Source organism: Phyllobates terribilis, unplaced genomic scaffold (assembly GCF_046119375.1).
Source record: "Phyllobates terribilis strain yellow unplaced genomic scaffold, ASM4611937v1 Scaffold_11__3_contigs__length_659146591, whole genome shotgun sequence".
In the NCBI taxonomy this organism is placed as follows: Eukaryota; Metazoa; Chordata; class Amphibia; order Anura; family Dendrobatidae; genus Phyllobates; species Phyllobates terribilis.
In genome coordinates, this window is record NW_027362771.1 from 32,115,267 (window position 1) to 32,137,981 (window position 22,715).

Here is a 22,715-nt window from a genome sequence, read left to right on the forward strand (position 1 = left end):
ACAGAATGACCGCAAGGTCACACTAACACGAGCGTATAACAGAGACCAGTGCAATCCGGTCAAAAAAGGGATAGCACTCGGATGAATGAGGCAGTGCAGCTCTGCATATTTTTTCTAAGCTATTTACAGCATGCTTCAATTTCACTCTGAAATCAAACAGTGCGAGAAAAAAATCGGATGCCATACGAACCATCAGTGCGGCATCTGATTTTTACGTATACATAACAATTCTGTAGCATAGGAAACTGTAAATGGTCCTGTAAAAGATTAATAGATGCTGAGAAAAAAAACAGATTGTATACGGATTGCACACGGACAGCACACAGATGACTAATAAGAAAAAAATCATCTAACTTTTCTGGATGAGAATGGGACCGATTTTTTATACTATTGTGTGACCCCAGCCTAAGGTTGCATTTCCACACAACGGTCATGCAGCGACTTTAACCCCTCAACGACTGCTGACACATAAACCGTGAACGTGATCAAGGCCGTTTCTCTGGTCCCCAATCACATGATTGCTGTTATTCAACGAATAACGGCGTTCATGTAAAAAAAAAAGTGAGATCCAGTGTAAAAATAATTTCTCTCGCCTCTGAAATGATATACCATGTCATAGGAGATAGAAATGGTGTCCCCATGCCCCCACGGGACCTTAGTGCTGGATCCTTCATTCCCCGCCCCCCCTACTCCTCTTCTTGAAGCAAAATAGCAGGCGCATGCACATTGCCCCAGAATAAGGGCTGTTTCACACCTCCTGATATTTCCAGTACTGGAAAAAACAGTACTGGAGATGTACTGTGTGGCATACGTGTGCCACATCAGAATCACACGTACTGGCGCCTGGGAATCAACGGTACAGTTAGCGCTGTTCCCAGGCGCTGGGTGCTGAAGGCATCCGTCATCATTGTCCCCTGCTAGCCATGAGATCAGCGCCAGCAGGGGACAATGTTGGCAGTTGTATTCTGCCTCCGCTGTATCCAGCAAGTGTAAAAATAAGAATAAAATAAAAAACACTTATACTCACCTGTCCGATATACTGTCCCACGCTGTAATCCATCTGACCGACAATTCTGCATCCACGTCTGTGGTGGCTTGAAGTGACCGCATATGCTGAGGAGCAGAGGAGAATGACTCACTCCAGCGAGTGGGCCCCTGAACTGCGCTAAACTCAGTGAGTGACAGGACACCGCTCAGTAAGCCCAGCGCAGTTCAGGGGCCCGCTTGTTGGAGCGAGTCATTCTCCTCTGCTCCTCAGCATATGCAGTCACTTCAAGCCACCGAAGATGCTAATGCAGAATTGTCGGTCAGATGGATTACAGCGTGGGACAGTATATCGAATAGGTGAGTATAGGTGTTTTTTATTTTATTCTTATTTTTACACTTGCTTGATACAGCGGGGGCAGACTACCACTCTCAACATTGTCCCCTGCTGGTGCTGATCGCAGCGCCAGCAGGGGACAATGATAACAGATGCCTTCAGCACCCGGCGCTTAGGAACATCGCAAATTGTACCGCTCATTCCCAGGTGCCGGTACGTGTCACACTGATGACACACAGATGTCATACGTGTGTCATTAGTGTGGGACATTTTGCGGCCCATGCAGCGTGAAAAAAATGGACTTGTCAGCGTTTTTTGCCTACGGACACACGGTCCATGGAAACACACTGACATGTGCGAAGACCCATTCTTTTGAATGGGTCTACGTGTGTAAGTGTCTCTGGTACATGTGGAAACTGTCACCACACGTACAGGAGACACTGACATGTGAAAGAGGCCTAAAAATGTATGACCTATTGCCATTTTGTGGTGAGGCCTACTGCTTGAACTCCTGAAGTCTCAAGAGTAAATGGAGTTACAGAGGGCATACACAATCTATGTTACATTCTCACATGATTGCTAGCGGTCCTAGCAGTCAGACTCCCTACAATCAGTACTTATGACTTACTGTATCTTGATAACTGATAAGGTTGTTTTCCTAAAATCAAAATTTAAGATAAAACTCATAGCATAACTTTTAAATATTCATATCATTTTGACCCTTAAAGTGGTAAACAATCCAAAATACATTCTAACAATATAATATTTAACTAGAGACTAAATTCAAAGTACAACTATATATTTTTGTGTTAAATGACTTAATATGTTAATCTTACCTACGATCAAAACAATGAGCTGCAGTTAAAACCCAACATGAGGAGATGAGAGTCCCTCCACAAAAGCTTTCCCCAATGTAGATAGCAGCCATATAAGGGTGAGATGCTGGGAGTGCAACCCATCCACCTACAATACGTGGTGTTATCGATGGGCTTTTCCGAAATGTCCTCCCACAGTCTGCAGGTATGCCTCGTGTGGGATCCTTATGTACTGCTGTAGTGACTAGAAGACCAGGAGCAGATGACACAAGTTGTGTTGTAGGTTTGGGTTGAATGCTTGGTGAAGGTGAAGTACTTGCTGCAAAGACAGAAAAATGTCATCATAATTTGTCATTTTTGAAAATGCTCTTTAGAGCCTTTCAGGTGAACCTTTTTAGGTGTTGGAGATTTCATTTTTATATTATCTAGGGGATATTTAGGCTGTAGTACAATTGTCATTTGGAGTTCTTTTGATGTTACACATTTATGGAGAAAAAGATGTTCTTTTACGCGCCTTTATCATGTTGTGTGTTTGTAGCGCCCCGAGGGTTCGGTTGCTACAGGGGTATTGCACCTCAACCAGAGGTGTGATATTCCACTCCTAGGTAAGGATGGAGTGTGGACCAGGGCTCAGTTAGCTGCACACACACACTCACCCCATTTCCGGGGGACAGCTCGACGGTGCTCCCAGCTGGGGGGCACAACTGACCATGTCCCTGGCTGGAGTGGGGAGGGGGGAGAGAACCCAGTGGTGTAGGAGCAGAGAGAGGCGGTTTCTGGAGCATAGGAAGGAGCTCATTGGGTGCAGGTCACCTGAGCTCAGACTCAGTGAAGCAGATAAAAGGTGGGGGCCATCTTAAGTCGAGGAGTAGAAGTTCAGTCAGAGCAGAAGGGAGAGAGAGCTGACAGGGAGCAGCGGCTCAGCCTGAGCTCAGCTCCACGAGGCAGGCCTAGAGAGAAGGCCGGGGCCAGAGAGGAGAAGAGAAGAAGGAGAAGGAAGGAGAAGAGACAGAGGAGTGGAAGGGCTCCAGAAACAAGAAGGCAGAAGGGACCCTAAGAGTGCAGAACGGTCAGCAACCGTTGCATACCCCATTATACCGGGTGGAAGGGTCAGGCTGTGGAAAGGTACCAGATCCCTAAGTTGGTGGAGGCGAATCTACCCTCAGCCAAGAACCAGAGGTTGTGACCATTTATTGGTGCGACCCCCCGCTAAACCTGCTAGGAAGGCACCATATCGGATAGCGGGAAGTGAAGGCCAACGCTTACCCGACAAGGTCTGCGGTAGCCAGACAGAAGTCAGGACACGAGAGGCCACGAGAGGCCAGAGAAAAGACAGAAGGGGGTCCTGTGCCATACTCCTGAATTGCCTGGGGGTTGACCGAGCTCCTCACCTGGTGGACGCAGCACGGCTCAGGTAGTCCTTGCTGACAGAAGTGACTCGGATAACAACTGTGAGTAAAAGACCTTGGACTGCATCATTGGACTCTGTGTGATTTCTGCTGCGCCGGCACCATCACCCCCAGCATCCACCTACACTGCCCTGAGGTTACACTCTTCCCGTGGGGAGTTATCCTACCCCTGTGCTACACCCCAACACCAGCCTCAGCGGTCTGCCTCACAGCGGCGGTTATCTCTGACCGCAATCCACGGGTGGCGTAGTCGGAAATTCACAAAACACTGATAAATAGACTGCCACAATTTGGTCTGACCACCCTGAGCCATGGGATCGGGTTGCCACTACTACCCCCAGCATCGTACAGAAGCCCAGTTCCGGGTACCCCACGGCCCAGGGGGTGAGTCATGTTCATAAAAGGTGCCTTCTTTTATGAACTCGCATCTTTTGACAGTTTTACAGCAATGCCAACATTACACTTTTGCTTTTAGAACATTCAGGTGTAACATTCCCTTTTCGAGTTTACTTGTGCATTTATCAGGCTATGCGCACAAGACATCTTTTAGATAGGCATTTTTAGGTGTGCCGAGTTTTCCCTGGTGAAGCCATTATGGTAAAATGACAGCAGTTGTTTTCCTGAAGTGGCTTCGCCAGTGTGTTTGCTGTCGCTCTTGCAGTTGGATTTGTGCACTATAGTTTAAAGTATAGAGAGCAAGTGGCTCCTTATCAGAAGCCACCCGAAGTAGGTCACTTCTTTAAGGCGCTTCAGGGTTTCCGAATCATAAAGCAGTTGTAAGACATGACATAAGATGGAATATATAAACAGCATTGTCATTTTGACATTGCTATGCATAATGTTCTTTTTATGGGGCCACTTCCTGTCTCCTCCCCAACCTCTCTCCTACACTCATCCCAACCCCTAACCCATCTCTTCAACCTATCACTAACTTCTGGTACCTTCCCCGTTGCCTTCAAACATGCCACAATCATGCCCATCCCAAAAAGCCATCCCTCGACCCAACCGGCTTGTCCAGCTACCGCCCCATATTGCTGCTCCCATTTGCCTCCAAACTACTTGAGCAACACGTTCACGCTGAACTTTCCTCCCACTTCTCATCTAACTCTCTCTTCGACAACCAACAATCCGGTTTCTGCCCCCACCATTCCACCGAAACTGCCCTTACCAAAATCACCAATGACTTACTTACAGCCAAAGCTAACAGACAATTCTCTGTACTCCTTCTTCTTGACTTGTCCACTGCTTTCGACACAGTTGACCAGTGCCTCCTACTACAGATCCTCTCTTCCTTCGGCGTCAAAGACCTTGCCCTATCTTGGATCTTCTCATACCTTTCTAACCACACATTTAGTGTCTCCCATTCCCACACTACCTCCTCACCCCGCCCCCTCTCTGTTGGAGTCCCTCAAGGCTCTGTCCTAGGACCCCTACTCTTCTCAATCTATACCGTTGGTCTGGGACAGCTCATAAAATCCCATGGCTTCCAATACCATCTGTATGCTGATGACATCCAGATCTACCTCTCTGGCCCAGATGTCACCTCTCTGCTGTCCAGAATCCCAGCATGTCTAGCAGCCATATACTCCTTCTTCTCCTCCCACGTCCTCAAACTCAATGTGGACAAAGCTGAACTCATCATCTTTCCCCCACCTCGCATATCTTCCCCACCTGATCTCTCTATCACAATAAATGACATCACACTTTCCCCTGTACCAGCAATCCGCTGCCTCGGAGTAACCCTTGACTCTGCCCTGTCCTTCAAACCCCACATCCAAGCTCTCGCCACTTCCTGTCACCTCCAGCTCAAAAATATTTCCAGAATCCGTCCTTTCCTCAACCCTCAATCTACTAAACTGCTTGTGCATGCCATCATCATCTCCCGCCTCGACTACTGCAACATCCTCCTCTGTGGCCTACATGCTAACACTCTCGCACCCCTCCAGTCCATCCTTAACTCTGCTGCGCGACTGGTCCATCTCTCACCTCGCTACTCCTCTGCTACCCCCCTTTCCAAATCCCTTCACTAGCTCCCAATTGCCCAACGCATCCAGTTCAAACTACTAACACTGACCTACAAAGCCATCCATAACCTCTCTCCTCCATACATCTCTGAACTAATCTCCCGATACATTCCCTTACTTAATCTCCAGTCTTTCCAAGACTTCCTTCTCTCCTCCACACTCATTCGTTCCTCGCCTATTCGCCTCCAAGATTTCTCCCGAATATCCCCCATCCTATGGAATTCTGTGCCTCAACACGTCCGATTATCCACCACACTTGGATCCTTCAGATGGAACCTGAAAACCCATCTCTTCAAACAAGCTTACAGCCTGCCATGACCTTGCTTGCTGCCACCTCAACAACACCGGAGCTACTGCAACCTCCCCAACCTACTGTCTCCTTCCCCATTCCTGTAAAATGTAAGCCTGCAAGGGCAGGGTCCTTTTCCCTCTGTACCAGTCTTTCATTGTTAGTTTGTTTACTGTAAGTGATATCTGTATTTTGTATGTAACCCCTCCTCATGTACAGCACCATGGAATCAATGGCGCTATATAAATAAATAATAATAATAATAATGGGGCACTTGTATGATGTGCGCTTACCCTTATACATTTCAGTCTTCACTGGGTCTCATTACGGTTCACTGGAAGACCCATCTAGCAGTACCATAAATTAATAATAACACAATATTAATAGGACAATGTTCTTTTCCATTGCCCTGTAGCTTTTTACTGTGTATGTTAATGTCACACACCTTTTCAAACAACCTGCAAATATCTGGTGGTATGTAAAATAGAGCCAAGGAGATGTGATTGCCATTTCCATCAGGATGACCCTCGACAAGGCAAACAGCATCACTGTGTAAGGGGGTGGTGAAGAGAAGATGCATCCAGTAGACATCCCACAGCACTTGCAAGTAAATGCTGCCATTTGCTGGTAGGACTTGGGCAAGCAGGAACTGAAGGACGAAAAGTGTATTCCTAGAGGAAAGGGGACGCCGGTTGTGTCATATTTACTAAATATAAAGAGAGCTGGTCGGCCAAGAAGGAGCAGTTTGGAGCCAGAGTCTGTACCAGGCAGGTCATGTCGCTGTGAAGTGGTTATACAGCCACCATTGGGGTCTGAGAGATGTCAGATCCTGGAGAAGGCTTGAGCTAAGAGGAAGATCCGTGACCTGAGATGGAACTAAGACCGGGAACCACGCCAGTAGAAGACCGGTGATCCATGCGAGTAGAAGACCGTGCCCGTCCTGCGCCAGTAGAAGACCGGGATCCACGCCAGTTGAAGACCATGCCCCACACCAGTAGAAAACCACACCCTGAGCCAGTAGAGGACTGTGCCCAGGTCCGAAGCAGGCCCTAGAAACGATCCGTCTGTAGCGGAGGAACAATTCCTGTGTAGATGTATGGTACTGGGGGTGGACTGCGACCACGTTTCAAGTAGCGCTTCACGATCCGCCATCGTTTCGCGTTTCTCATTTCATGAAGGTGACTAGCATGAGGGACATATTGGGACCTGGATATGGGATACAGTATATGGTGACCAGGATGAGGGACTTATTGGAACCTGGATCACATGTACTGTACATGCACACTATACACTAGATACTATATACAGAGCTCCTGTGTATAATGTCACTGGTGATCCCTGTATTAACTGTATACTATATACAGATCTCCTGTGTATAATGTCACCAGTGATCACTGTATTACTGTACACTGACACTATATAGAGAACTCCTGTGTATAATGTCTCTGGTGATCTCTGTACATTATACGCTTTATACAGAGCTCCTGCGTATAATGTCACTGGTGATCCCTGTATTACCTGTACATTATTGTTAGAACATCACCGGCGCCACTGCATGAGTCCCCTTCCTCCTTCCAGCAGGGATGCCAGCATGTTCACTTGTGCTCCATTGGTGTCTGTTTCCTCATAGGACCTGCGCACAGCATTCAAGTCTCCTGGGAGTGTGCTTAGGGTGCGCGCTCCCTGCCTCTTAAAGGGGCAGTGCACGCTCTTCTGAAAACGTCCTCAGCCAATAGCTGGAAGACAACTGATATTTAAGGCACCCTTCCCTATTGGAAGGTGCCTTAGCAACTTTAGTAATCAGTGTGTTTCCTGCTACCTAGTTGTAAGGTCCATGTACCTGTGCTCCCTGAACCTGATTCTGTCCATCCTGCCTGCCCTTTCTGAACCTGATCTTGTTTGTCCTGCATGCACTTGATCCTGTAATCTGTTCCTGAGCCCATCCTGCCTCTACAAAGTCCAGAACCTGATCCATCTTGTCTGCTCCTATACCACTACCATCACCAGTCCAGTCTGAACCTGCACCTGTGTTCGTAGACCTATTGGTCCCTGGACCGTGGCACAGTGGTTCCACAACCACGTGCGTAACAGTTTGCTAAGGCCATGGAACCCGCTAACTCTCATTCCCCTCCAATCTCAGACCTGTACCAAGAAATGACCCATCAGAGATCAGCAAGACTAGATCCTATTTTATCTACGGACTGTTAACATCGCCTGGACAGTCTGACATCAATCACCGCATCCGTTGAAGTTTAAGCTGAGGCAACCTCTGCAGTAACTATTCAGTCCGCAAGTCATACTCCAGGTGATGGACCCCGTCTGTCTGCACCATCACTTTTTGACGTGGATCTGAAGCAATGCCAAATTTTTATCAACCAGTGCTCACTGCACTTTTAACTGCTAGCCCACAAGATTCCCCTCCAGTCGGGCCAAAGTAGGCTTCTTAATGTCCCATCTTGGAGGAGAGGCCCTGTAGTGGCTCAACCCTTTGTGGGAAAGGGGAGATGCTATAATCTCAGATCTGGAGGTCTTCCTGGAGGCGTTCCGCAAGGAATTTGATGAGCCGGGCCGAGTTACCTCCGCTGCCTCATCCCTCCTCAGACTATGCCAGGCCTGTCTGTCTGTAGGCCAATATGCTGTCTGGTTCTGCACCCTGGCTTCTGCACTCAGCTGGAACAACGGGGCACTGGTAGCCACCTTCTGGGAGGGATTGTTCAGAAGGATTAAGGATGAGCTAGCAGGTTGAGACATTCCCACTACACTGGACGATCTAGTTTCCCTGGCCATCAAAATCAATCTCCGGTACCAGGAGCACTCCAGAGAGATGGTGCGTGAGAGAAAATCGCTTCGTCTGGCTCCATCCTTCCAAAGGCCGCTCATTCCTCAGCCTTCCATGGCCGCAGCATCTCTTGAACCTAAGGAAGTCGACAACATGGAGCTGGCTGAGCAATGGCAGGATATTAGTCGAGCCAAGGAATTGTGCTTCTATTGTGGAGACACCAGACGCCTCATGCGCTCTTTTCGCAAGAAGCCAGGAAACTCCCCAGCCCAGGGCCGGTAGGAGAGGCTAACCTGGGCGAGAGCAATTCCTCTCCGCCATTGATCCTGATCGTATCTGTGACTTTTGGAGGTTCCCAATTCATTGAGACAGTGTATCTGGATTCCGGTGCTGCAGGGAACTTCATACAGCAAGCAGTGGTAGACTGCTACCAGATCCCCGTTCAACAATTCCAGAATCCGTTCTTGGTGTCATCTGTCGATGGGAGGCCTCTATCCGAAGCCGTTCGGGTGGTCACCGAATAAGTAGAGCTCAGGATAGGAATGCTGCACACTGAGAAGTGCTTCTACATGCTTCCTAGTCAGTCTCATCCACTTCTCCTAGGTCTTCCGTGGCTCCTCATGCATGAACCCGTTCTTGACTGGAGATCTGAAGAGGTGCTACATTGGGGACAGTCTTGTACCTGTATGACCTGTCCGGCCACATCGTCTTCTCCGTCGGGATAACCATCCGCCTACTGGTCGTATGCTGACATCTTTGACAAGAAGGTAGCAGAGACGCTACCTCCACATAGGCCGTATGACTGCCCTATAGACCTGCTTCTGGGGTCCTCACGTAAACGAGGCTATATCTACTCCCTGTCCCAGGCAGAGACCATAGCCATGTCCAATTATGTTATAGAAAATCTGGCAAGGGAAATCATTCAGAAGTCCTCTTCACAAGCAGGAGCCGGCTTCTTCTTAGTCAAGAAAAATGACAGGACTCTCCGGCCTTTCATTGATTATAGAGGTCTCAATCAGATCACGGTTAAGAACAAGTATCCAGTTGCCATTGATCCAGGAGTTGTTCAACTGCCTCAGGAACTTTAGTAAGCTGGATCTGCGAGGAGCATACAATTTAATCTGGATACGCCGAGGAGATGAATGGGAGATGGCTTTCAACACCAAAAACAGTCATTATGAGTACCAAGTCATGACGTTTGGGCTCAGCAATGCCCCTGCTTTCTTCCAAGAATTTGTGAACAAGATCTTCCGAGATCTCCTCTATACTTGTGTCATGGTTTACTTGTACGATATCTTGGTCTGCTCTCCAGATCTGCCCTCTCATAGGCTGACGTTCGCCAAGTCCAGCAGCGATTTAGAAAGAATCGCCTGTACTCTAATTTTGAAAAATGCGTGTTTGAACAATCTTCTCCAGGTTATATCATCTTGGACACTGGCCTGAAGATGGATGGAGGTGTCCGTAGAACTCGGTCCAATCACGGACCGCAATGCGCAGCGACAAAACATTAACTCATAAAATCTTAACACTAAATTACATTAAGGCAGACTAAACAGCAGTACGATAAAAAAAAATGCAGGGCCTCCCATCAATCAAATATGTAAAGAAAGCAGCTTTTACAATTTAACAATCATGCTACCAATACTTTTTACAACAGAATTACTGACCAATAGTTTTATCATTGAGCACTGATTTTTAACCATTTAATGACCAGGCAATTTTTCATTCCTGTAGTAACATAACACAATTGTAAATGAAAATTTAATAGAACTAAATATTGAAACCACTAGCAAAGTTCATATATAGCTTGTGCAACTGTGTCACCCTGGCCTGGATACCACAAATATAATAAAGCTGTGTCTGAGAGCAAGGGGGAGGTTCTCTGGTCAGGGGAACATTAGCATGCAATACCACCTGTCTCAGGCCAGAAGGGGGAGCAGGCTGCCCCTATAAAAGCTGGAACTGGGGGCAGGGTTAGGCAGAACTGGATGACCTGTCTCAGGATTGAGAGTTGTCCCAGAGCAGTGAGGGACAGTTGTATTGCACCCTAAGAGGAAGTGTGGCAGTAGGAGAGCCACAACCCAGAGACAAGAGGCGAAGTGAGCCTGTCTTGGCAGACAAAGAACTCCATTTTACCAGACTTTGGTGTCTGAGGCTGTGAGGATTCCAAGTCCTGCAGCAGATAACCAGTCCGCAGGGGACTGTATGTTCCTTGGCCTAAGAAGCCCGGAGGCTCTGCCACAACAGAAGGGACCAGCAAAGCCGTACCAGCCCGGGAGTAGAAAGGGACCCACGTTGCAGGCCATACAGGCGAGAATACACGGTGAGCTCGGACCGTGGGCTGTTACCATATCAGGAGGAGATAGCCAGAAGGAGCGCAGAGAGCATGGTAGGCCTACACCCTCACCCTGACCAGGGCCAATTTCCCAATTGCTCTCAGACATCCAGGTCCCCTCCTAGCCGGGACTGTTTGTGGGTCAGTTCACCTGTTCTAGTAAAGACCCTGGACTGCAACCTGTTGTCTGCGTGCTCCTTGCTCCTCCAGCATTAACGGTACAGGGACGCCCTACACCATCACCCCCATCTTCCATTATACTGCCCTGGGGCCGCACTCTTCCCGTGGGGAGTCACAATATCTCAGCTGCATACATCATCAGCCCCAGCGGTCTGCCTTGCAGCGGCGGTTCCTAATAACCGCAATCCACGGGTGGCCTAGTCAGACATCACTTAAAACTTATAAAGGGACTACCACTGGTCTGACCACCCTGAGCCACGGACTGGGTCGCCACTACTACCCCCATCGTTCCCCTATTGCCCGGATCCGAGTGCCCCACGGCCCAGGGGGCGAGTCAGCTTTGGCGTAGTCGGCAGGATAGTAACCAACCCGCCACAAACGGGTATTGCGTGCCTGAAAGAGACTGTACACGTACCTGAAAAGAGGTTTCCCGCCATCCGGAGCCGTTTCCCGCCATTTTCAGCCGACTCCCGCCATCTTCTGTCGGTTCCCGCCATCTTCAGCCATTTTCCCGCCATCGGACGCCATCTTCAGGACGCCACGCGGGAAGAAGAGGGGCGTGGACGTCCAAACCGCGCGAGACCAGAAGCTCCGCCCCACGCACCGACGCTGCGCAAGGTCCTGGAAGGGAGAGAGAGCGACGCTGACGTCACCAGGACGCGACGCAAGGTCCTCGTCCAGAGCAGCACCAGCGGAGCCGCGGCCAACAGAAGAGGATCGTCGGAAGGTAGGCCACACTTAACTAGGGGGAGGAAGATGTCGGACACGGAGGCGCCCACTACCACCAGCGCAGCGGCAGCAGCGGTGATGCCATTTTCCCTGCGTTACATCCCTGGAGCGGCCTGGCTGCCCAAGTATTCAGGGGAGCCCCATGCCCTAACTGACTTCAAGGAAAGGCTGTACAGTTTATTCCAAGTTTACCCCCTGACAGAGGAACAGAAGGTTAGCATACTGACAGGGCAGTTAACTGGCGCAGCCCAGCGGGAGGTAAAGTCATGGACCGCTGAGGAGAAAAGAACTGTAAAGGACATTCTGGCCTGGCTGCGGGGTACCTTTGATACCCGTACCTCCGCTGAAATTAAAATGAGATTCTATGGATGTAAGCAGCGGGCACAGGACAGCATCAGAGACTATGCCCTAAATTTGCAGGAAGCCTTGAGGGCCATCCAACAAGCTGACCCTGGCAGCGTGCAGAATACGGATAAGCTACTAACAGAACAGTTCATAGAAGGTCTGCTGTCTAGCGCCCACAGGACCCAGCTGCGCCTCATGTTCTTTCAGAACCCTGACCTGACCTTTGCCCAATTCAAGGACAGGGCCATAAGGGTGCTCCGTGAACCCGCAACAAGTGGCGCTATAAACCCCCGGCGCCCTGCTCTCACCTACCACCAGGAGGCGGCGCCCTCCTCTATGGACTCTGTGGGGGCCGATGCACAGGCCCTGAACCAAGCCCTGTCGAAAGATCTGCACCACCAAGTCCAGGAGCTGACCAGGAGCATCACGGCGTTGACCAGGACCGTCCAGGCGTTACAAGTGGACCTGTCAAGACCCATTGAGTTTGCTTCAAGTCCGGAGGATGTCCCGTGGCGTCGACAGAGGAGGATCCCGTCGTTCCGAGGGAGGCCCACAGACCACTACGCAGAGGATGGACAGCCCATTTGCCGTCGATGCAACCAGCCCGGACACATTTCCAGGTACTGTAATTTAAACGGGTCCAACCTGGGGCAGAGGGCCAACCCCCAGGCATAAGATCACCAGGCCCTTACAATTGGCGTAATAAGTACATTGGGAGGCGCCCGGTTTTACCCGTGGTGCTGGACGGTATCCCCATGAGCGCCTTGCTGGATACTGGGTCGCAAGTAACCACTATCCCTTATGTACTTTTTAAGCAGTATTGGACTGATGCTGATATCGCACGGTATCCAGACAGTAACTTGAGCATCATAGCCAGTAATGGCTTACCCGTGCCGCAGATGGGGTTCAAGGAGATGACCATTAAGATTGGTAAAGTTGAACTGCCGGCACAGGGAGTAATTATTGTGGACATTGACCGTCGTGAAAGTCACCCTAAAATAACTGTGGGTACTAATGTGATTGAAAATTGTCTTTCAGAGGTAATTGTAATTCTACAACAGGTGGCGGTGAATGCTAGTTCCAGCCAACAGAGAGTCCTCAACAAGGAGATAAAAGCCCTGATGAGACGGCAGCAGGTAGAACTGTCTGGTGGTGAGATCGGTAGCGTAAGAATGAGTGACCCATTCCCCATTTCCATGCCTCCCAAAAGTGAAATGATGATCTGGTGTCGGACTGCAATCGGGTTGAGAGGTAGAGACTACCAAGCCATGGTAGAACCCGTGTACTCAGACAGCAGGCCCACCATTTTGACAGCCCGGGGGGTGGTTGATGTCCGTCATGGGAGGGTGCCCGTTCGCATTCTCAACATTGGGGAGAGAGAGGTACACTTACCCAGGTACGCTACACTTGCCAAACTGTTTGTTGTCGAACACAAAGCTATCAGGGCCGTGGAGCCTTTGCCTCCATCTCCACAGGCGGAGGGTAATGACTCCCAGAAACAAAAGGAGGACTGGTGCCAGAAACTCCATGTGGGTGCTGACTCCACTCCCCTGCACCAAAAACAAGGAGTCTACCGGGTGGTACAGGAGTATGAGAGAGTCTTTAGTAAGCACCCGCTAGACTTCGGCAGAGTAAAAGGGATAGAACACCACATCCCCACAGGGAGCCACCCACCAATAAAAGAGAGACACAGACCTGTACCCCCTGCACATTATCAGAATGCAAAGGGCATGCTAAGAGAAATGAAAGACGCTGGGGTCATTAGAGATAGCTGTAGCCCCTGGGCAGCCCCCTTGATTCTGGTAAAAAAGAAAGACGGCACCATGAGAATGTGTGTGGACTATAGACAAATCAACCGTATCACCCACAAAGATGCATATCCGCTGCCTAGAATAGAAGAGTCTTTAGCCGCACTAAAATCAGCTAACTTCTTTTCTACTTTGGACCTTACTAGCGGGTACTGGCAGGTTCCTGTGGCAGAGGCTGACAAGGAGAAGACCGCCTTCACCACCCCGATGGGACTGAGTGAGTTCAACTGTATGCCCTTCGGGCTCTGCAACACACCAGGGACCTTCCAGCGGCTGATGGAATGCTGTCTAGGGCACCGAAACTTCAAGACGGTCCTCCTTTACCTGGACGACGTGATCGTGTATTCGAAGACCTACGAGGATCATCTGAAGCACCTGGCCGAAGTGTTCGAAGCCCTGGCAGGCTATGGCCTGAAGGTGAAACCATCGAAGTGTCACCTGTTGAAACCAAAGGTCCAGTACCTAGGGCACATGGTAAGTGCGGAAGGAGTGGCCCCCGACCCTGACAAGGTCACGGCAATCAAGAGCTGGCCAAGCCCCTCGAACATCAAAGAAGTAAGGCAGTTCCTCGGGTTGGTAGGCTACTACCGAAGGTTCATCCCCGGGTTCACTAAGATGGCAGCTCCTATGCAGGACCTCCTGATAGGACAGTCTAAGTCCAGAAGCCAAAAGCCATCCTTCAAGTGGGATAAACTGGAAGAGGAGTCCTTCCGCCAGTTGAAGATGGCCAGGGGATGAGATCCTGGCCTACCCTGATTATGGCCAGCCTTTTATTCTCCACACAGACGCCAGTAATGTGGGACTGGGAGCCGTACTGTCCCAAAACCAACAGGGCAGAGAAAGGGTGATCGCGTACGCCAGCCGGAAGCTGAGGCCCACCGAGAGGAACCCGGAGGATTACAGCTCCTTCAAGCTAGAATTCTTGGCGGTGGTGTGGGCCGTAACGGAACGCTTCAAGCATTACCTGGCCTCCGCAAAGTTCACTGTGTATACGGATAAAAACCCGTTAACACACCTAGACAGTGCAAGACTTGGTGCTCTGGAACAGCGGTGGATGGCCCGTCTCTCCAATTATGACTTCGTGATCAAGTACCGGGCAGGCAAAACCAATGCCAACGCTGACGCCCTATCGAGAATGCTTCACTTACCTGAAGGTGACGAAGACCCAGAAGAGCTGGAGGAGGTAGAACTCCCCGCGTTTCACCGATACGGAGCCGCTCAATACTCCCACCGCGTGAAGGAGGAAGATTTAACCACCGTTATGATCAATCCCCTACCTCACCACAACTGGGCCGAGACCCAAGATAGTGACCCTGCAATCCGCCTGGTGAAAGATCTGCTGACCCAGGAAGATGCCCGCATAAATCCAGATGCTCCAGAGGAAGCCAAGCAGCTCTGGAAAGAGAAGAGCAAGCTGTTCCTCTACGAAGGCAAGCTGTGCAGAAGGCTTATCAACCACCAGACACATGAGCTGACCTGGCAAATCGTGGTCCCAAGGCGGGATGCAGTTATGGTCCTGAGGGCTTACCATGACAGAGCGGGGCACTTCGGTTGGAAGAAACTGGAGTTCCTGCTAAGAGGACGGTTCTTTTGGGTCGGCATGAGAGGGGCTGTAGAAAAGTGGTGCAGAGACTGTGGCCCTTGTCACCTAAGGAGGAAGGACGGTACCAGCCAGAAGACACCCTTGAGGCCCATCGTCACCACGCAGCCTCTTGAGCTGGTAGCTCTGGACCACGTCAAATTGGCTCCAAGCCGGTCAGGATACATCTATGCCCTGACTATCGTGGACCACTATTCCCGTTTTCTAGTGGTGGTCCCGGTAAAAAACTTGACAGCCCAAACGGCGGCCAGAGCCTTCCAGCAATACTTCTGCCGTCCACACGGGTATCCGGAACAGGTCCTGACGGATCAGGGTCCAGCGTTCGAAGCTGAAATCTTCCAAGAATTCTGCAACCTCTATGGCTGTAAGAAGATTCGGACAACGCCTTACCACCCACAAACCAACGGGATGTGTGAGAAAATGAACAATATAGTCATTGATCTCCTGAAGACGTTGCCCCTGGAGGAACGCAACCTGTGGCCAGAAAAACTGCCGGACCTAATAGACTTGTACAACCATATCCCGGTGAATGCTACAAACTGCACCCCGGCTTACCTGATGAGAGCCAGACCAGGTAAGCTGCCCGTAGACCTGGAGATGGGAGTCCTAACACCTGAGGACACCTCCCCGGATGCGAACTGGGATACGGAAAGGCAACTGCAGTACAAGAAGGTACAGGAGAGTGTGGAGAAGAGCCTGGCCCAGGTGAGAGAGAGGCAAGAAAAACTCTTCAACCAACACGCCCCTGCTGGTCCCCTAGAACCTGGTGAGCAGGTCCTGAAGTGAAAGAGAAGGCTACATAAGTTGGATGACCAGTGGGAAAGGGAACCCTACACCGTACTGCAGTCTGACCACGACAACCCGAAGGTGTGCGTGATCACCAAGGACGGAGGAGAAACCACTAGTACCGTCTCCAGAGACCACCTCAAAAGATGCCCCGAGCAACTCCGTAGTGCAGAAGAGGATCAAAGTGACCTTGAACCCGCAGAGGACAAGGAAGAAATGATCAGCACCGTTCTCGGAGAGTTCCCGCAGTCCTGGACTCGAATAAACGATGCCATAGTGGTACCCGTCCTGCATTTCCTGCAACCGACTGAGCAACAACCTGCACCAGAGCCGGAAGGTGAAGAAGAGCAAGCAGTTCCAGAGGCAGAAGAGCCTGTACCAGCAGCCCAGGAGAGTCAACCCTCTGCTGACAGTGAGCCTGTCATGCCTGCGGTAAGCCAAAGGACCCGCAGACAGCTGCCTGCCCTACCTGTACACCCAGCTGGTAGCTGTACCCCTAACGCTAGTGGGGAAAGCCAGGTCAGTCCACCACCAGACAGTGGGTTAAGGAGGTCAACCAGGAGCACAAAGGGGCAGATACCCGCTCGCTGGAGAATATAGGGTGCACTAAAATTGTAAATAACCCTGTTGCCAAATGTTGAAATGTTTGCCAAGTTACCTGCATGATTATTAATAGTGTATTTCAGTTTCTTGCAGTTACCGTACGGACTCAAAGGTTATGGACTTTTAATAACCGGGACTTTGTATGGACTGCGTTCGGAGCCTGACCAAGGAATGAACTAAGACTGTAAAGGACTTGGGGTAGGACAGACCCCCACCTGGTTAAGGCTCCCCATTGTATTGGTGATATGGACACCCGGTCACAGACCACACTGTGACCTTAAGAACTCAATCTGTGCGTCGTTTGTCTACTAATGTTTTATAGTCATGTATATTATCTTTGTTTACTGTTTAGTCCCGGAGTACTAAATTCTACTAGGGGGGAATGTGTCACCCTGGCCTGGATGCCACAAATATAATAAAGCTGTGTCTGAGAGCAAGGGGGAGGTTCTCTGGTCAGGGGAACATTAGCATGCAATACCTCCTGTCTCAGGCCAGTAGGGGGAGCAGGCTTCCCCTATAAAAGCTGGAATTGGGGGCAGGGTTAGGGAGAACTGGACGACCTGTCTCAGGATTGAGAGTTGTCCCAGAGCAGTGAGGGACAGTTGTATTGCACCCTAAGAGGAAGTGTGGCAGTAGGAGAGCCACAAGCCAGAGACAAGAAGCGAAGTGAGCCTGTCTTGGCAGACAAAGTACTCCATTTTACCAGACTTTGGTGTCTGAGGCTGTGAGGATTCCACGTCCTGCAGCAGATAACCAGTCCACAGGGGACTGTATGTTCCTTGGCCTAAGAAGCCCGGAGGCTCTGCCACAACAGAAGGGACCAGTAAAGCCGTACCAGGCTGGGAGTAGAAAGGGACCCACGTTGCAGGCCATACAGGCGAGAATACACGGTGAGCTCGGACCGTGGGCTGTTACCCTATCAGGAGGAGATAGCCAGAAGGAGCGCAGAGAGCACGGTAGGCCTACACCCTCACCCTGACCAGGGCCAATTTCCCAATTGCTCTCAGACATCCAGGTCCCCTCCTAGCCGGGACTGTTTGTGGGTCAGTTCACCTGTTCTAGTAAAGACCCTGGACTGCAACCTGTTGTCTGCTTGCTCCTTGCTCCTCCAGCACTAACGGTACTGGGACGCCCTACATCATCACCCCCATCTTCCATTATACTGCCCTGGGGCCGCACTCTTCCCGTGGGGAGTCACACTATCCCAGCTGCATACATCATCAGCCCCAGCGGTCTGCCTTGCAGCGGCGGTTCCTAATAACCGCAATCCACGGGTGGCGTAGTCGGACATCACTTAAAACTTATAAAGGGACTACCACTGGTCTGACCACCCTGAGCCACGGACCGGGTCACCACTACTACCCCCATCGTTCCCCTATTGCCCGGATCCGAGTGCCCCACGGCCCAGGGGGCGAGTCACAACAATTGAAAAATACACTTACAGTACATATGAGGGAAATGTAACTTCCAGGTGAGGAAACAGCTTTACACATAGAAAAGAAAGGAGACTCTATATTTGGGAGGCTTATTTTCACTGCCATTTAGTCTTCAGCCTGGTTTTGTCACAGGTGTGTCAGAGGTGACAGACAGTCGCCCTGCAGTTGGTTGCAGGAGATCTCTACGTTTGGCATTACAGACATCTTCTTAGAGGCTGGCTGTCTCTAGGACCCAGCGGCTACCTCCCTCTGGCTAATTAGCTCCTTGGCCTGGGTGTATAAATACCTGGTGTGTCTGAGAGGGAGGTGCCGGCGATATTCATTACTACTTGTGAGGCTTTAGCAAGAGCAGCACTTCGTCCTCTCTGGAGCTTGAGGCCGTGTGTGCGCATTTGTTTGGAGTCGTCTAAATCTAAGCAATTTCCCCCTGTTTGTCTACCCTTGTTGTCTATAGAGTTTAGTGGAGATCGACTAGTGCAATACAGTGATTTTAAAGGATTTACCACACTTTTGTATTTTGGTGATTGAGTAAATATAATTGAAGTGCTCTTTGATATAGAAGACAATCTTTCTTTCGGGTTTCTTATTGGACACAAGTGCTGGTCTTCGGTGCAGCCTTTAGATATCTTTTTCAAGCCAAGCCTATAGGTGTATGGGAATAGGAGGCTCTGTAGGAAAATATATTAGGCAGATAGATGTCTAAGGTGTATGACCAATTACCACCTTTAAACCATTCATCTCATGTACCTGGTAACTGTTGACAGGGGGGGATAAGACAATGCTCCCACGTCAGTCTCTCATTCTTCATTGTGAAACACCAGGGTTGTATATCTTTATCTGGGTTCCTGAGGAATGAAAAAACATGATTCTATTACAAGTATCTATGTTGTAGTTTGCACATGTACAATCTTGGTTACTACAACAACATGGAGTACCTGGCAAAACAGGTCATCCTATCGTCAAGGTAGGCATCCCTTTAATTGGAAGACTACACTGACCAGGGACTCTTTAGTTTAGATATGAACGACTTGATAAAGTGCTCAGCACTAGACTTATGCATACTTACTAACAAAGTATATAGTGGAAAAATTTCTAAACAGGGTTTTACAGGGAACTCTGACTCCGGTGATGAGTTACTTACTAGGCTGCTTGCTGTAGTTTTGATAAAATCACTGTTCTATCAAAAGGAGATTATCTCTAGAGAACCAGTAACCCCGCCCGATCCAGCTTTTTATGTATACTGTGCATAGGCAAAAAGCTGCCAGTCAGTGGTGTGGGCCTTTGACTTCCTGATCCACCATTCTATTCAACATTATCCGTGCCTTGAGGATGCGGATACCGCTGAAATTGTGATGACAGGGGAAGAGCATAGCTCCCAACCATCCCGTATTCGGCAGGACTGTCCCAATTTGAGGGCTCAGTCCTACGTCCCATCATGGCACAGCTTTTCTCCCGAAAGTGCCGGGGCCCTGAGGAAGCGGGGGCCTCCTCGCTGTCGGGGACCCTGACACACTATGGGGCCGGTGAGTTGGGAGAGCCCGGTGCCAGCGCCCGCGAGTGTACCCAAGCATGTACAAAAAATGGTCCAACCCACTCCTTGTCCATGCAACCGGAATGGATTTATATAGTGTGACCCAGAAATAGTTAAAAAAAAAGAGTAAGAAAGAGTAAAAAAAATAAAATAAAGATTATATTTACCTTCCGATGGCCCCCGGTATTATCTCCGCTCCGTCCGGTCTCTTGTATGGGTCGCGGTGGTGTTTAAGGACCTGCAGTGACGTCACTGAGTCATGTGACAGGTCACGTGACCGCCGACGTCAGCGGTCGCGTGACCTGTCACATGACTAAATGACGTCATGGCAGGTCCTCACACCACCGCAAGCCATACAAGAGACCGGACGCATCACTAAGGAGGCTGGGGGACATCGGAAGGTAAGTATAATCTTTATTTTTTATTTTAAATTCTTTTTTTACAGTTTCTATGGTACCCAGGTCTGGATGAGAGTCTCTTCTTCTCCAGACCTGGGTACCATCCGCACATTGAACTGTGTGATATCCGCATGTGCTGATGCAGTGATGCGGATGTCACGCAGTCCAATGCAAGTCAATGGCGGCGATTACGCTGCGTGTCCACAAAATTAATCGACATGCAGCGTATTTTTCCGCAATGATAATCCGCAGCGGAAATTTCCACAGCATGTGCACAGCACATGCGGATTATCATTGGGGACCATGGGGCACGTATTACCAAGCGTTTTTAGGCATTTTCGCTGCGGAAATTCCGCGGCAAAAACGCTTGAAAAACGCATAGTGGGCACGCAGCCTAAGGAAGGTGAAGAGTTCTTAGACAGAGCAGAATTATCTCTTCATGATACAGAAAGAGAAGAAATAAATTCGAACTGCACCTGACGAAACAGAGGAATGGAAGCATGTGACCCAGAGAAGCAGGAGGATCGAGAGGCAGTCAGCACCCATACTGCTCAGGAACCAGTACCAGGCTCTCACGTAGGAGAACCATGAAGAAATACAGCAAGATAAGACTTTGCCCACAATGAATAACCTTGTAAGCCCTCAGAATCCTCCTGGATGGAGAAAGAAAAATGTTGTGAAGAAAAAACGGAGAGTGGTGGTCATGGGGGATTCCCTGTTGAGAGGAACAGAGGCCGCTATCCGCAGACCAGACATCACCTCAAGATAAATGTGCTGTCTTCCAGGTGCAAAAATTAAAGATGTGTCTGACAGGATATCAAGACTCTTCAGACCTACAGATCACTACCCATTCCTGCTAATACATGTGCGGACAAATGACACCGCAAGAAAGGACCTGGAAACCATCTGCAGTGACTTTGAAAACTTAGGCAAGAAAGTGAAAGAATTGGGAGTGCAGGTGGTCTTCTCATCCATCCTCCCAGTGGATGGCCATGGAACAATGAGGTGGAATAAGATTCTACAGGTGAACAACTGGCTACGTCGATGGTGCTGTCAACAAGGATTTGGATTTCTGGATCATGGAATGAATTACCTATATGATGGACTACTTGCTAGAGATGCGGTGCACCTTACGAAGACTGGAAAACATGTATTTGGAAGTCGCCTTGCTGCACTCATCAGGAGAGCTTTAAACTAAAACAATGTGGGAAGGGAAGCAAAAGGCCAGAAAAAGCCATACAGCTGACAAATACTATTGAGATTGGAAGTGGAAAGAAAGAACAAAGACAAAAAAATCTAAATAATAAAAATATGGGAGGAAGAGAAACCAATCACAAACTAAAATGTTTTTATACAAATGCACAAAGCATGGGCAACAAACAAGGAAAATTGGAACTACTAACACAGGAAAAGAAATATGATGTTATTGGATTCACTGAAACTTGGTGGGACGATGCACATGATTGGAATACAAGGCTAAAAGGATACAACTTATTTGCAAGAAACAGACTTGATAAACGAGGAGGAGGTGTCGCATTGTATGTTAGAAAAGCATATATCTGCACAGAGATTGAAGCTTCAGAGACTGGGAGTTCTGTGGAAACTGTTTGGGTAAGAAATACAAGGAGAGAACAACGAAAAGGACACCATGTTGAGAAGGTCGAACTTTTTAATTCCTATTTTGCATCAATTTTCTCTCAGAAAGAAAATGTAACATCAACTGATCTTCACTGTCCTATTAAAGGAATAGAAGAATCCAGGTTATCTGTAAACAGAAAGATTGTGAGGGAATATTTAGCTAATATAAATGAGTTCAAGTCTCCAGGTCCAGTTGAATTACACCTCAGAGTACTGAAGGAGATTGTAGAAGAAATTTTAGAACCACTCTCCATAATCTTTGAAAATTCTTGGAGAACAGGAGAAGTCCCAGAAGACTGGAGAAGAGCAAATGTTGTTCCTATCTTCAAAAAGGGGAAGAAGGTGGACCCAGGGAACTATAGGCCGGTGAGTCTGACTTCTACACCAGGAAAGATCTTTGAACACATTATTAAACAACATGTATGTAAGTACCTGGATAAGAATGAAGTGATTAACCAGAGTCAGCATGGGTTTGTAACTAACAAGTCATGTCAGACTAACTTCATTTCCTTCTATGACAGAATCACTGACTGGGTGGATCAGGGAAATGCTGTAGATAAAGTATATCTTGACTTCAGCAAAGTATTTGACAAAGTATCTCACACTATTCTTATTGAAAAAATGACCAAGTATGGAATGGACAAGGCAACTGTTAGGTGGATTCATAACTGGCTTAGTGATCGGACTCA

The 22,715-nt window shown here is 49.1% G+C and overlaps 1 protein-coding gene across 2 annotated transcripts in view; it reads right to left on the bottom strand.

The window, feature by feature from the left end:
- F12 (coagulation factor XII) overlaps window positions 1-22,715 on the bottom strand; it is an 87,163-nt gene that overhangs the window by 10,190 nt on the left and 54,258 nt on the right. For both annotated transcript variants that reach the window (XM_073651174.1, XM_073651175.1), the window contains exons 9-10: window positions 19,207-19,304; window positions 2,158-2,455 (exon numbers count right to left, since the gene is read on the bottom strand). In XM_073651174.1, the coding sequence (XP_073507275.1) occupies window positions 2,158-2,455; window positions 19,207-19,304 (396 nt within the window). The remainder of the gene's footprint in view (window positions 1-2,157; window positions 2,456-19,206; window positions 19,305-22,715) is intronic.